Source organism: Oncorhynchus clarkii, unplaced genomic scaffold, assembly GCF_045791955.1.
Source record: "Oncorhynchus clarkii lewisi isolate Uvic-CL-2024 unplaced genomic scaffold, UVic_Ocla_1.0 unplaced_contig_2102_pilon_pilon, whole genome shotgun sequence".
NCBI lineage: Eukaryota > Metazoa > Chordata > Actinopteri > Salmoniformes > Salmonidae > Oncorhynchus > Oncorhynchus clarkii.
Genome location: NW_027260992.1, coordinates 195,186 through 211,350, shown reverse-complemented (window position 1 = coordinate 211,350; position 16,165 = coordinate 195,186). Strand labels below are relative to the sequence as shown.

The 16,165-nt window shown below is 45.6% G+C and overlaps 1 protein-coding gene across 1 annotated transcript in view; it reads left to right on the top strand.

Annotated features, from left to right (window-relative positions):
• Positions 1 to 15,943, top strand: part of LOC139402863 (uncharacterized) — a 44,704-nt gene extending 28,761 nt beyond the window's left edge. The window contains exons 5-6 of the mRNA XM_071146758.1: positions 11,937 to 11,973; positions 15,933 to 15,943. Of these exons, the coding sequence (XP_071002859.1) occupies positions 11,937 to 11,973; positions 15,933 to 15,943 (48 nt within the window). The remainder of the gene's footprint in view (positions 1 to 11,936; positions 11,974 to 15,932) is intronic.
• Positions 15,944 to 16,165: the final 222 nt, after the last annotated feature.

Below are 16,165 nucleotides of genomic sequence, written 5' to 3'. Positions count from 1 at the left end.
CAAACTCTGACTTACACTAACTCTGACCTATACAAACTCTGACTTATACTAACTCTAACCTATACAAACTCTGACTTATACTAACTCTGACCTATACAAACTCTGACTTATACTAACTCTGACCTATACAAACTCTGACCTATACTAACTCTGACCTATACAAACTCTGACTTATACTAACTCTGACCTATACAAACTCTGACTTATACTAACTCTGACCTATACAAACTCTGACTTATACTAACTCTGACCTATACAAACTCTGACCTATACAAACTCTGACTTATACTAACTCTGACCTATACAAACTCTGACTTATACTAACTCTGACCTATACAAACTCTGACTTATACTAACTCTGACCTATACAAACTCTGACTTATACTAACTCTGACCTGTACAAACTCTGACTTATACTAACTCTGACCTATACAAACTCTGACTTATACTAACTCTGACCTATACAAACTCTGACTTATACTAACTCTGACCTGTACAAACTCTGACTTATACTAACTCTGACCTATACAAACTCTGACTTATACTAACTCTGACCTATACAAACTCTGACTTATACTAACTCTGACCTATACAAACTCTGACTTATACTAACTCTGACCTATACAAACTCTGACCTATACAAACTCTGACTTATACTAACTCTGACCTATACAAACTCTGACTTATACTAACTCTGACCTATACAAACTCTGACCTATACAAACTCTGACTTATACTAACTCTGACCTATACAAACTCTGACTTATACTAACTCTAACCTATACAAACTCTGACTTATACTAACTCTGACCTATACAAACTCTGACTTATACTAACTCTGACCTATACAAACTCTGACCTATACTAACTCTGACCTATACAAACTCTGACTTATACTAACTCTGACCTATACAAACTCTGACTTATACTAACTCTGACCTATACAAACTCTGACTTATACTAACTCTGACCTATACAAACTCTGACCTATACAAACTCTGACTTATACTAACTCTGACCTATACAAACTCTGACTTATACTAACTCTGACCTATACAAACTCTGACTTATACTAACTCTGACCTATACAAACTCTGACTTATACTAACTCTGACCTGTACAAACTCTGACTTATACTAACTCTGACCTATACAAACTCTGACTTATACTAACTCTGACCTATACAAACTCTGACTTATACTAACTCTGACCTGTACAAACTCTGACTTATACTAACTCTGACCTATACAAACTCTGACTTATACTAACTCTGACCTATACAAACTCTGACTTATACTAACTCTGACCTATACAAACTCTGACTTATACTAACTCTGACCTATACAAACTCTGACTTATACTAACTCTGACCTATACAAACTCTGACTTATACTAACTCTGACCTATACAAACTCTGACTTATACTAACTCTGACCTGTACAAACTCTGACTTATACTAACTCTGACCTATACAAACTCTGACTTATACTAACTCTGACCTATACAAACTCTGACTTATACTAACTCTGACCTATACAAACTCTGACTTATACTAACTCTGACCTATACAAACTCTGACTTATACTAACTCTGACCTATACAAACTCTGACTTACACTAACTCTGACCTATACATTGGGGGATGGTGGACTGTGAGGTTTTTTCAGGGGGGGGGGGGGAGCTGTAGGGGTGGTTGAGGGGCAGCTCTTGGGAACTGTGAGGGGATCTCGAATGGTTGAGGGGCAGCTCTTGGGAACTGTGGGGGGGTCTCAGATGGTTGAGGGGCAGCTCTTGGGAACTGTGGGGTGGTCTCGGATGGTTGAGGGGCAGCTCTTGGGAACTGTGGACACGACACGGATGGTTGAGGGGCAGCTCTAGGGAACTGTGCGGGGGATCTTGGATGGTTGGTGGCCTGGCGGTTGGGAGTTTGTGCAGATAGGGGCGCTTGACCCTGGTTGCTCCTGTGGGTCTCTCTGGATGGGAGTGTCTGCTAGAGGACTGAATGTAATGTAAATGTTGAGTGGCTTTACTGCAGGTAGATTGTATGCTTTAATATTCAATCAAAATAAATAAAGAATCAGACCTAAACAAACTCTGGCAGCTCCATCGCCCCTCAACATTCCATAACCATCCCATAACCATCCAACCTCTTGGCATTGGTTCTGTCTTCCATCTCCCTGGCAACCACGCTCAAAACAAACCATCTGTCATATCTCGCCGCTGTTCGGTCGCTGTTTGACAGTGCGTGATGTAATGCTGTAATTAAGTGTTAGAATTCCAAGTGTCCAAGTTGTCTTGTACCTGTTAGGTCCAAAGGGTTAGGCAAGAATATAGATATAGATGCTTGTAGATGGACACGAGGGACTACTTTTTGATTTATCGCCTGTTGGGTTAGTTATGCATGTGTTTAGTTATCTTGTGTGGATGTGGACAATAGCTGTGCTGAGGCGTCTGTGATAAGGCCACAGGCTGTAGCTGTCGCTTGTCCTTCCTCTCTCTCTCGTCCTGTTTGGCAAGTGGCCACCAACACACAGTCCCTGAACATCCTTTATCCATAACCAGAAACCACACCTTGGCTTTCCAATGGGCCTATATAGAACTGGATCTCTCTCTCTCTCTCTCTCTCTCTCTCTCTCTCTCTCTCTCTCTCTATCCCTCTCTCTCTGACAATATTACTCTCTCCCTCAATCTCTCTCTCTATTTCCCTCCCTGTCCCTCACATCCATTCTTCTACATGCTAATAATATCTATAACTTATTATGCAGGCCTACAATTGCTTACCTTCACATTCCTCTGTTGCTCTACAGACAGTCAACAGCATGGTGGGAAAGCAGCATTATTTCAATGTCACATGGGGGTGTCTCTGTGGGTATACTGTCCGGTCATGGCCGAGTTAGCCGGCTTTCTGCTGTGTTGTTGTCCCTGACCCTGACTGAGGCCAATCTGCGCTGAACACACAGCTGCAGGAGCACAAACAGAGGCCTGCCTCAGCCTCTCAGCCCCTCAGCTCCTCTCATTCCCTCAGCCCCTCTCAGCCCAACAAGCCTCTCAGCCCCTCTCAGCCTCTCAGTCTCTCAGCCACGGTCAAAAAGGAGAGGGAAAGAAAAGAGGAGAGAAAAAGAAGATTGTTTTTGGAACAGGATGTGGAAAAAAATGAACTTCTTCTTTACCTCTGTACGGAAATCTCTTATTTCCTGCCGATTCAAGGTTGCATGGATTGTATTAGGTATTCCAAAAACTGGGCAGAACACAGAGGGTTTTTTTCTCAGTCGGTGGGAGACAGGCCTTTTAATTAACAAGACATGGAAGAAGAAGAAAAAAATAATACTGAACTGTGAAATTGTTTTGTAAAACGTTGCCACGTTACTCATGACTTTTGTGGTGAAAAACCTAACTGATGCAGAATGATCTGTCTCATCGTAAACTTCAAGGAAATGATTCAGTCCACCTACTGGATAGCATGTCCCTACATCCTCTAACTTTGAGCCACCAGAAAGACAGAAATACGATGGCAAACTGAAGACCCCCAATCCGCTGGGCCCATAATACCACCCTGTTCAGTGACGTAGTGGTCAAACATAATTGGTGGGAAAACGCTAATTGCCATTCGTGGTGAGTAAAATACCGCTCCATATACTGGTGGGTAAACTCTTACAGAAAATTAAAAAGGCGAGTAATGGGCATTTACGTGCATTCACCATCCACCACACCACTGGTCCTGTAGTGTTATGACTGGATCTGTAGTGTTATGACTGGATCTGTAGTGTTATGACTGGATCTGTAGTGTTATGACTGGATCTGTAGTGTTATGACTGGTCCTGTAGTGTTATGACTGGATCTGTAGTGTTATGACTGAATCTGTAGTGTTATGACTGGTCCTGTAGTGTTATGACTGGTCCTGTAGTGTTATGACTGGATCTGTAGTGTTATGACTGGTCTTATAGTGTTATGACTGGTCCTGTAGTGTTATGACTGGATCTGTAGTGTTATGACTGGATCTGTAGTGGATTGTATGACTGGATCTGTAGTGTTATGACTGGTCTTATAGTGATCTGGTGGTGTGGATATGTTATGACTGGATCTGTAGTGTTATGACTGTAGTGTCTGGATGTACTGTGTGTTATGACTTATGTCAGTGTTATGACTGGATCTGTAGTGTTATGACTGGATATGTAGTGTTATGACTGGATATGATCCATTTTTCATTTTCCATTGGTTTTGTCTTGTCTTCCTACACACCTGGTTCCAATCCCATTCATTACATGTTGTGTATTTAACCCTCTGTTTCCCCTCATGTCCTTGTTAGAGATGGTTTGCTGTATGTAGGTGTGTTATTTTGTTCTGGTGTGCGATGAGTTTTACACCCTATTATGTTATTTTTGTATACTCTGGTTTTCTGAGGTTTTTTAAATGTTTATTTAACAGCTCTGTTTTTACCGAGTTCATTCTCCTGCGCCTGACTTCCCTGCCACCAGCACGCGCCGCATTACACCAATATTAGTTGCTGAGAGAGAGATTTATAGTGTTAATAGTACTTGTGAGTGTGTGCGTGTGTGTGTATGCATGTGTTATTAGTATTATTATAATTATTATTGTTATTATTATTATTATTGTTAATATTACTGTTATTAATGTTGTTATTTTTACTTCTGTTATTATTATTGTTATTATTATTATTGTTGGTTAGTACATCAAAAGGATGCACACACACACACACACACACACACACACACACACACACACACACACACACACACACACACACACACACACACACACACACACATAGTTGTGTGATGATGTTATAGATGGTAAATCTTCCATATGACAGGTAAACTGAGGCATCTAGAAACCCCCTCCAGTCCGAATGAACGTCTGTAAATCATGTAACAAACAAACACACTTGAAGCGGAGCAGAGCACCGACACACAACAGGCACGCAACGTAAAACCAGGTGTGACGCAGCCTGCGGCACTTACAGCAGGCCTGCGGTGTGTGTGTGTGTGTGTGTGTGTGTGTGTGTGTGTGTGTGTGTGTGTGTGTGTGTGTGTGTGTGTGTGTGTGTGTGTGTGTGTGTGTGTGTGTGTGTGTGTGTGTGTGTGTGTGTGAATGACATCATCTCAACCACAACTCAACACAGCCACTACTTAGGCACAACGGTCCAACCGTGAGTCTTGACTTAGAATGTGGGCCTTATTAACAGACGTCATGATGAAGGTGTTTGAGTTTGGTTAGGGCTCTTGTCTGGCATTAGAAGATAGGCTCTGTTAAATTAAATGTCTGAAGGTGTTGGGTATCTGGTGGCATTGTGTGTGAAATCTGGAGGTGCAGCTGCGTGTGTGTGTGCCCACAAGCACGTGTCTGTGCATGTGTGTTTATGCGTATCTGTGTTTGCCCACACATGTGCATGCCCTTGTCCATGCGTATTTGAGTCTGTGTGAGGAAGAAGAGAGAGTGAGAGAGAGAGAGAGAGAAAGAGAGTGATAGTGAGAGAGAGAGAGAGAGAGAGAGAGAGAGAGAGAGAGAGAGAGAGAGAGAGAGAGAGAGAGAGAGGGAGAGAGAGAGAGAGGGAGAAATAACAGAGAGAGCGAGAGAGAGCGAGGGGGAGAGAGAGAGAGAGAGAGAGAGAGAGAAATAACAGAGAGAGAACAAGAGAATGAGAGAGAGAGAGAAAGTGAGGGAGAGAGAGAGAGAGAGAGAGAGAGAGAGAGAGTTAGAGAGAGAGAGAGAGAGAGAGAGAGAGAGAGTGAGAGTGAGAGAAAGCAGTGGGGGAGACAGTGAGAGAGAGAGAGAGAGAGAGACAGAGGGGGAGAAAGCGAGAGAGAGAGAGAGAGAGACAGAGGGGGAGAAAGCGAGAGAGAGAGAGAGAGAGAGAGAGAGTGAGAGCGAGAGTAGGTAGGTCATTAAACAGGAGGTCTACCATGGCCTCTGTCCTCCATATGAGACAATTCAACCCTGCTGTGGGACTCAGCCCACTCTGTTGTTGTCCCCCAAAGCACCGTTGGCTAATCCAGGAGCTAGCATTGTTACTGGAGTCAGGCTCACGCTAATCCAGGAGCTCATGAGACTGATCCCCATTTTCTCTGCTTGGTAAGACACAGAGCCAAGAGACGAATGCCATGTCATCAACAACGAGGCAAAAAAGAAGAGGTGTTAGTCAGGAGGAGGACAGCAATGAACTCAGTGTGATAGGAGGACCAGACCAGACAAGGCCAGTCTGTGGTAGTGGGAGGAGGAGGAGGAGGTAGGAGTTGGGAGGAGAAGGGGAAGGTAGGAGTTGGTTTATCTCTCATCTGTTGATGGATTCCACTGGCCTGCCAGCCGTTTACACTCAGAGGGCCTAACACTAAATCCCAGCAGACACTGGATGAAACCAGAAGCCTGCTGCTTTGGCTTGGTGCTCTAAACAAACACACTGTGTGTGGTGGGTGGGTCCGTGTATGGGGGGTGGGTCTGTGTGTGGGGGGTGGGTCTGTGTGTGGGGTGTGGGTCCGTGTGTGGGGGGTGGGTCTGTGTGTGCGGGGGTGGGTCTGTGTATGGGGGGTGGGTCTGTGTGTGGGGTGTGGGTCCATGTGTGGGGGGTGGGTCTGTGTGTGCGGGGTGGGTCTGTGTGTGAGTGTGTGCGTGCGTGAGGGGTGGGGGGGGGTGGGGGAGGGGGGGTGCGCGTCAGTGTCACTCTCTCTTTCTCTCCTCTCCCTTTTTCCATCAACATCACTCCTGTACAGACCTTATCTCATGTCCAGCAGGTTGAACAAGAGGGCAACTCGGCTGGCAGCCTGTGTGGGAATGATCAGCTAGCAGCTGCTGAAGCTGTCTGCTTCCTTAAGCCACTCAGTAAACCGTGCCCATTTCCCAACGTAGATTAGTGTTAAACACTTCCTAGTACCCATCTGTATATATCACATTATGAAGATGTGATGTACTTCAGGCATTGGTGCATTGATGTGTACAGAATAAGAATAGGAATTTGAATATGAAGTCTTGAATCTAATGTTATAACGCATTCTACAATACCACCTGTGTTTTGTGTTCAACTTGCGCAAAACTGACCTGTGTGGTTAAATATCATTTCAAAAACATCCAAACGTAATCTGAAACACGTGACAGGTGTAGAGGGAGAGGCTAAACGGACACTGCTGACCTGTTACAAACCAAAGCAGGTCAGGAGTGTCCGTACAGCCTTTTCCAGGTATAGGCCTCATTTCTTTACCAGGAAGTAGTCCCTCACTTACCAGGAAAGATGACATCACGTCCTGTTGACACACTTCAAATGTAATGTGACACATCTGGAAATTGTTAATCCAGCCCATCCAGCCCATCCAGCCCAGCCAGCCCAGCCAGCCCAGCCAGCGGTGAATGTGATTGAGGTTGTGTGGGATTTAGATAAGACTTAGAAGAGGTATGCATGGCTGGGTCTCAGACACTGGGTTGTGGAAGAGACTGAGGCTTGAGTCCCAAATGGCTCTACTGCTCTACTTTTGACCAGGGCCCAACTCTGGTCAAACTACTCAAATATAGTGCACTATATAGAGGGTAGGGTGCCATTTGGGACACAACCCAGAGACAGACAGATTGGGACCAAGACAACAGTTTTATCCAGCCATCAACCCAGCTGATCAACACCGACAAACAGAGGATGAGACGAGGCTTTGTGTTGGCTATACATCCGTGGCTGTGTCTGAAATGGCATCCTATCTGGGGCACTACTTCTGACCAGGGCCCATAGGAGTGCACTATATAGGGAAGCAAATCCTATTTTGGACTAAGCCGTCTCCCACAGTATTTGATGTGTAGATACTGGAGTTTTCACTGTGACCTGACCAACTGGATAATGTTGTTCAGGAGTTGTAATCCTGCTTTATAAACAGGGAGGCAGGTAGCCTAGCGGTTAGAGTGTAGAGGTGGCAGGTAGCCTAGCGGTTAGAGTGTAGAGGTGGCAGGTAGCCTAGCGGTTAAAGTGTAGAGGTGGCAGGTAGCCTAGCGGTTAAAGTGTAGAGGTGGCAGGTAGCCTAGCGTTTAGAGTGTAGAGGTGGCAGGTAGCCTAGCGGTTAGAGTGTAGAGGTGGCAGGTAGCCTAGCGGTTAAAGTGTAGAGGTGGCAGGTAGCCTAGCGGTTAGAGTGTAGAGGTGGCAGGTAGCCTAGCGGTTAGAGTGTAGAGGTGGCAGGTAGCCTAGCGGTTAGAGCGTAGAGGTGGCAGGTAGCCTAGCGGTTAGAGTGTAGAGGTGGCAGGTAGCCTAGCGGTTAGAGTGTAGAGGTGGCAGGTAGCCTAGCGGTTAGAGTGTAGAGGTGGCAGATAGCCTAGCGGTTAGAGTGTAGAGGAGGCAGGTAGCCTAGCGGTTAGAGCGTTGGGCCAGTAACCGAAAGGTGGCTGATTTGAATACCAGAGCCAACAAGGTGAAAAATCTGCCGATGTGCCATTGAGCAAGGCACTTAACCCTAATTGCTGCAGGTGTGCCGTACTACCATGGATGATCGTGTAAAACAACATATTTCACTGCACCTATCTGGTGTATGTGACAATAATAAATACATGAATGAATATGGCCTTACTGACACACTAGAACATGACTATAAAGCAGTGCTGTAGTCGAAGACTCGGGTTCCACCAGTAGTGACGTTTGCATAATTCAACATACCAGTCATTAAAACAGCAAATGTTAGAAAGCTGTATTATCTAGTTAAATATGCAACAATGTCATCAAATTCAGCTTCAAAAACGGTTGGACTGCAGCTTTTAGCACTACCGAAGGACTTAGGACTTGACTCGTGACTCGAGTATAATCAAATCAAATGTTATTGGTCACATGCACATGGTTAACAGATGTTGATGAGAGTGTTGCGAAATGCTTGTGCTTCTAGATCCGACTATGCAGTAATATCTAACAGTAATCTGACAAATTCACAACAACTACCTAATACACACAAATACACGCAAATGTAAAGAGAGGAATAGAATATGTACGATGGCGTGGGGCATAGCCAAGATGCAGGAGATGGTATAGAGTACAGTATATGCATATGAGATGAGTAATGTAGGATATGTAGACATTATTTAAAGTGACTAGCGGTACCTTTATTAAGTCAATTTATTAAAGTGGCCAGAGATTTGAGTCAGTATGTTGGCAGCAGCCTCTCTATGCTAGTGATGGCTGTTTAACAGTCTGATGGCCTTGAGATAGAAGCTTTTTCACAGTCTCTTGGTCCCTGCTTTGATGCACCTGTACTGACCTCGCCTTTTGGATGATTGCAGGGTGAACAGGCAGTGGCTCGGGTGGTTGATGTCCTTGATGATGTGGTTGATGTCCTTGGCCTTCCTGTGACATCAGGTGCTGTAGTTGTCCTGGAGGGCAGGTAGTTTACCCCCTCTGATGCGTTGTGCAGACCACACTACCCTCTAGAGAGCCTTGCGGTTGTGGGCGGAGCAGTTGACGTACCAGGCGGTGATACAGCCTGACAGAACGATCTCGATTGTGCACCTGTAAAAGTTTGTGAGTGTTTTAAATGATAAGCCAAATTTCTTCAGCCTCTTGAGGTTGAAGAGGTGCTGATGCGCCTTCTTCACCACGCTGTCTGTGTGGATGGACCATTTCTGTGTATAAACGACTCTGACTCAAATACTAGGGACTTAGGACTCGACTTGGAATCAAGTTTAGTTACTTGATTACATCACTGCTATACCACTGCTAAATGAGTTAAATGTTCACCTAAGAACACACACACACACTCTTACACAAACATATGCATAGTGTGAAGCTTTGGCCCCAGATCTATTCCAGGGACCCGTCTTGGATTAAAACAGGCTCAGAGATCAAAGGTCAGTCGGGACCTGAGGTCAGATGTCAGAGAACAAGGGAGACCCCTGCATTCCACACACACACACACACACACACACACACAAACACACACACACACACACACACACACACACACACACACACAACCCTCTCTCGCTCTCCCCTTCTCTAAGGAAAACATAGCCCGAAAATTCTTTATCTGTTGCTGTGGCCTTGAATTGAGGCGTTTGCACATCAGAAAACGACATGTTTGCCCGTGCCTTCCGCATGGCGTACAGCAACTCCGCGTAGGCCTAGAAGAACACACATTTACTGGGTCAAAGGTCAGACTTAAAAGTGAAAAGTAAAGTTATGTATGTTGTATTTCTGATGTATGTCTTCAACGGAATGGCTGATCATTTGTTTGAATCACATTCTGTAGCCAGCTGCACTCTGGAACAGGCAAGCACACACACACACACACACACACACACACACACACACACACACACACACTGAAGAATGAACGGTGGTACTGAATCATATTAGACAGCTGTAAAACATGGTAAAACATATTTGAGAATTTGCTTGAATTAAATTCCATTCCTATGAGAGAGCACTTAAAGTGTCAGAGATTTACACACTTTATGGAAGGGGGATTTACCTGCAGTAGGAATCAGGCCTGTTGGCCTCATGTGTTCTACTTGACATACCTGCAGTAGGAATCAGGCCTGTAGGCCTCATGTGTCCTACTTGACATACCTGCAGTAGGAATCAGGCCTGTAGGCCTCATGTGTCCTACTTGACATACCTGCAGTAGGAATCAGGCCTGTAGGCCTCATGTGTTCTACTTGACATACCTGCAGTAGGAATCAGGCCTGTAGGCCTCATGTGTCCTACTTGACATACCTGCAGTAGGAATCAGGCCTGTAGGCCTCATGTGTCCTACTTGACATACCTGCAGTAGGAATCAGGCCTGTAGGCCTCATGTGTCCTACTTGACATACCTGCAGTAGGAATCAGGCCTGTAGGCCTCATGTGTCCTACTTGACATACCTGCAGTAGGAATCAGGCCTGTAGGCCTCATGTGTCCTACTTGACATACCTGCAGTAGGAATCAGGCCTGTTGGCCTCATGTGTCCTACTTGACATACCTGCAGTAGGAATCAGGCCTGTTGGCCTCATGTGTCCTACTTGACATACCTGCAGTAGGAATCAGGCCTGTTGGCCTCATGTGTTCTACTTGACATACCTGCAGTAGGAATCAGGCCTGTTGGCCTCATGTGTTCTACTTGACATACCTGCAGTAGGAATCAGGCCTGTTGGCCTCATGTGTCCTACTTGACATACCTGCAGTAGGAATCAGGCCTGTTGGCCTCATGTTTTCTACTTGACATACCTGCAGTAGGAATCAGGCCTGTTGGCCTCATGTGTCCTACTTGACATACCTGCAGTAGGAATCAGGCCTGTTTGCCTCATGTGTCCTACTTGACATACCTGCAGTAGGAATCAGGCCTGTTGGCCTCATGTGTCCTACTTGACATACCTGCAGTAGGAATCAGGCCTGTTGGCCTCATGTGTCCTACTTGACATACCTGCAGTAGGAATCAGGCCTGTTGGCCTCATGTGTCCTACTTGACATACCTGCAGTAGGAATCAGGTCTATTGACAACGTTTCTAGAAATCCATTGTGGAGAATTCCCAGGAATCAGGAGTGAATAAGCAGGACATTTTGCAGATCTAGTAAAGCCGTATGGTATGACAGTAGGTCCATAGATGCTTCTAACAAATGTAACCAGTACAGATCCAGGATCTTAATTTGAGCCAGTTTGCTACAGCAGGAAAACAATCCTGTAGCAACAGGAAATGTGAATTACTATGTGGATTATAATTAATGAACATTTTTACAGAGGGTTGATTACATTTTTCGGAAGGGAAATTAAAGTTAGAATTTTCAAAGGGGAAATTACAAACTTCAGAAGCCTTCTTAAACCTCAAATACACTTTCAATTGTACATTTCCTGCATTACAGGAAAGTTGTCCTGCAATATGGTGATCAAATTAAGATCCCACACCTGTATGTAAAGTGTTACCAATGTTTCAGTAACAATGTTGCAGTCTTAAAACCAGTCCTGACTCCTCCTCTGTGTTGGTCTCTTCTACAGAGCCTGTCTGCCATGCCCAAGACAACCCAAAGAAGCGGTGAGTCATCATGCTTTTCAGTTTTCTCATATAATGTTGGTTTCCTGCTTTCTCCTTTGATTTCCTGTGGACTGGCTGTTGATGGTGAGAGAAGGTGTGTGTCTGTTGATGGTGAGAGAAGGTGTGTGTGTGTGTGTGTGTGTGTGTGTGTGTGTGTGTGTGTGTGTGTGTGTGTGTGTGTGTGTGTGTGTGTGTGTGTGTGTGTGTGTGTGTGTGTGTGTGTGTGTGTGTGTGTAGCGGAGCTGATTTTGTGTCACACTCTCGTGATGAGGTAGCCCTGTCTGACACTTGTGAGCTCAAATGACACTCTCACACCTTCAGGGAGTCCTTTGGGTCTAATGGTTACGTCACACATCGGGTTGACCGGGTTCGATTCCCACCGGTTACATGTACATATTATTTTCCCTTCAGCAGTTTAACCGATTGGTATGATTTCGATGAAGACCTGTCTGTGGTGAATAACGTGGAACTGAAATTCTTGTGTGTGTGTGTGTGTGTGTGTGTGTGTGTGTGTGTGTGTGTGTGTGTGTGTGTGTGCGCGTGTGCGTGTGCGTCCGCCAATGAGACCAGACAGGCAATGATGCATGGGGTCTGGGAGCCATACACAAGGTCAGAGGATGACATTTATTCATCTAATATCTTTCTCCTGGGTTCAGCTCAGAGCTAGGGGAGGGAGGAAGGCGCAGGGCAGGAGAGATAGAAGGAGAGACAGCAGGAGTGGAGGGGGAGGCTCTGGCATACCCCAGGGTGTCAAAGAGAGACACATGATGTGGATTCAGATAACATTTATCAGACCCATATGTTGGCCAACCCATCACCCTAACCCCAACCCATCACCCTAACCCCAAACCATCACCATCACCCTAACCCCAAACCATCACCCTAACCTCAACCCATCACCCTAACCCCAAACCATCACCCTAACCCCAACCCATCTCCCTGACCCCAACCCATCACCCTAACCCCAAACCATCACCCTAACCCCAAACCATCAACCTAACCCCAACCCATCACCCTAACCCCAAACCATCACCCTAACCCCAAATATCACCCTAACCCCAAACCATCACCCTAACCCCAACCCATCACCCTAACCCCAAACCATCACCCTAACCCCAAACCATCACCCTAAACCCAACCCATCACCCTAACCCCAACTCATCACCCTAACCCCAAACCATCACCCTAACCCCAAACCATCACCCTAACCCCAAACCATCACCCTAACGCCAAACCATCACCCTAACCCCAAACCATCACCCTAACCCCAACTCATTACAGTAAATCCAACTCATCACCCTAAACCCAACTCATCACCCTAACCCCAACCCATCACCCTAACCCCAACTCATCACCCTAACCCCAAACCAATTTACCTTACCCCAAACCATCACCCAAACCCAAACCCATCACCCTAACCCCAACCCATCACCCTGACCCCAACCCATCACCCTAACCCCAACCCATCACCCAAACCCATGACCCTAACCCCAAACCATCCCCCTAACATCAATGCATCACCCTAACCCCAACCCATCACCCTAACCCAAGCCCATCACCCTAACCCCAGCCCATCTCCCTGACCCCAACCCATCACCCTGACCCCAACCCATCACCCTGACCCCAACCCATCACCCTAACCCCAACCCATCACCGGGAGGATGAAGATAGAAACCAGACTCTCCGGCTTGTCAGATAGATCCCCAAACCTCCCCAGACCTCACTCCAACCCCCTACACTCACACACATACACAGACACACACACACATGCATGCATACACACAGACACACACACACACACTCACACATGCATGCGTACACACAGACACATACCTCCCACCCCCCAGCAATGGCATTTCCTGTTGTAAATCCTGCGTCCAGACCTGGAGGGACAACATGTAGACATTGTGGCTCGGGTATTTTCCTTTAGTTCAGTTAGTTAGCCATTAGCAACAACTTGGCTGGCTATCAAAAATAAGGACCCGTCAGTAAACACATCCCTGTTAGTTTACACCTGTTTACGAAGCATGTGGATCTCCGTTAGCCGACTCCAATGACGACAGCTAGTCTTACTGGCGTCCGACACGAAAAATACATTACTGTGTGTGTGTGTGTGTGTGTGTGTGTGTGTGTGTGTGTGTGTGTGTGTGTGTGTGTGTGTGTGTGTGTGTGTGTGTGTGTGTGTGTGTGTGTGTGTCCATCTGTCAATTATACATACATGTCAGTATATACACACAACAAGTGTGTCACATGGGGGAGTAGTGTTGTGCTATGACATGATGCGTTATTTGTTGTTTTTAAACCAGGTCTGCTCATTCACTAGCGCTATATGAGATGTGAGTGCCATTCTTTTGATTTGAGTTCAATTTGAGCTGATACAGCTTTTGTCAAATTGACTCACATTTTTTGGGTCATTTTTAGCTAACCCTAACCCTAACCCTAACCCTAACCCTAACCCTAACCCCTTTCATAACCTTAGCCTCATTCTCCTTAACTGCTGCACTAATTCTTCTAACCTGCTTTGTTAATTCTCCTTAAACCTGCTACAAAAAGTTTATTTTGACAAAAGATGTATCCCTTCTAGACAAAATCCTCTCAGGGGGGGGAGGGATTGAGAGCCACTCTGGCTCTGACCAGTCTCCAGTCTCCTTGTCGTCTGCCGGTATTACACAGTGTCACCAGGAAACAGCCGGACTGGATAGAGGCACTGTCAAAGAAGCAGCAGGGGCGCTGCGTTCATTAAATCCCCCCCCCAAGTCTTCTGTGCACCAGAAAACAATACCAGGGAGGGGGGAAGGAGGGAGGAGAGATGGGAGAGGAGTGTGTGTGTGCTCTCTTTTCAATTACGCAACTTTTCACAATGACCTTCTGCTCAGAATCACATGTAGTAGCTTAAGGACTACAGTAACTAACTATAAAGCCACTTTAAAGTCTGTTTTTGACATTTTGGGGCTCTGTTAAAATCCGTTCCACTTCCTGAAGCTGTGTTACATAACAACACCCCCCCCACCCCCACCACTGGGGTTATGTGATGGAACCCTGGACATGGGTATCATGAGTTGCAGAGGGGAGGGATTTTACTGGCGCACAGAGACCAGTGTTCATTGTCACATCAAAGCCCCATTTATATAATATCTCTTGGAACCATGTGACATCACACTCACAGTGTGTTAGTGCTTTGGGGGTGACAACATGAAAGATTGGGCCATTCATAGTTAATTTTACCGTCACCACGGAAACAGAAGCATTCCCTCCGACAACCAGAGGGATTTTTTAATTTGACCTTTATTTAACGAGGCAAGTCAGTTAATAACAAATCCTTATTTTCAATGACGGCCTAGGAACAGTGGGTTAACTGCCTGTTCAGGGGCAGAACAACAATGTTTTCCTTGTCAGCTCAGGGATTCAATCTTGCAACCTTTCGGTTACTATTCCAACACTCTAACCACTAGACTACCTGCCGCCCCAGGGATGCTCCGAACTGCACGCTTCTGAGCCCTAGAAATTATGTAACCAAACGTTTAGGATGAATAGCCTACAGTATGCTATAGACAACAGGTGTTTAGGATGAATAGCCTACAGTATGCTATAGAAAACAGGTTTTTAGAATGAACAGCCTACAATATGCTATAGACAACAGATGTTTAGGATGAATAGCCTACAGTATGCTATAGACAACAGGTGTTTAGGATGAATAGCCTACAGTATGCTATAGAAAACAGGTGTTTAGGATGAATAGCCTATAGTATGCTATAGAAAACAGATGGGCGCTGTGTAATTTGACATGGGTTTATTTGGGAGTGATGATATGGTTCCATATCCCCACTTTAGGCAATATGTTACATTGACCTGAGTCTGTAAGTAGACACAGGGACTTAATGTATTGATTCCTGGGATAGCTGCTCCAAATCCACTCTTTATCATCCCTGTCTCCTGCTCCTCTGTGTAAATACCTCCAGGATTCCTGTAGTTCCTGTCTGTCTCCTGCTGTTCCTCGGTGTAAATACCTCCAGGATTCCTGTAGTTCCTGTCTGTCTCCTGCTCTTCAGTGTAAATACATCCAGGCTTCCTGTAGTTCCTGCCTATCTCCTGCCCTTCAGTGTAAATACCTCCAGGGTCCCTGTAGTCCCTGTCTGTCTCCTGTTCCTCAGTGTAAATACATCCAGCCTTCCTGTAGTCCCTGTCTGTCTCC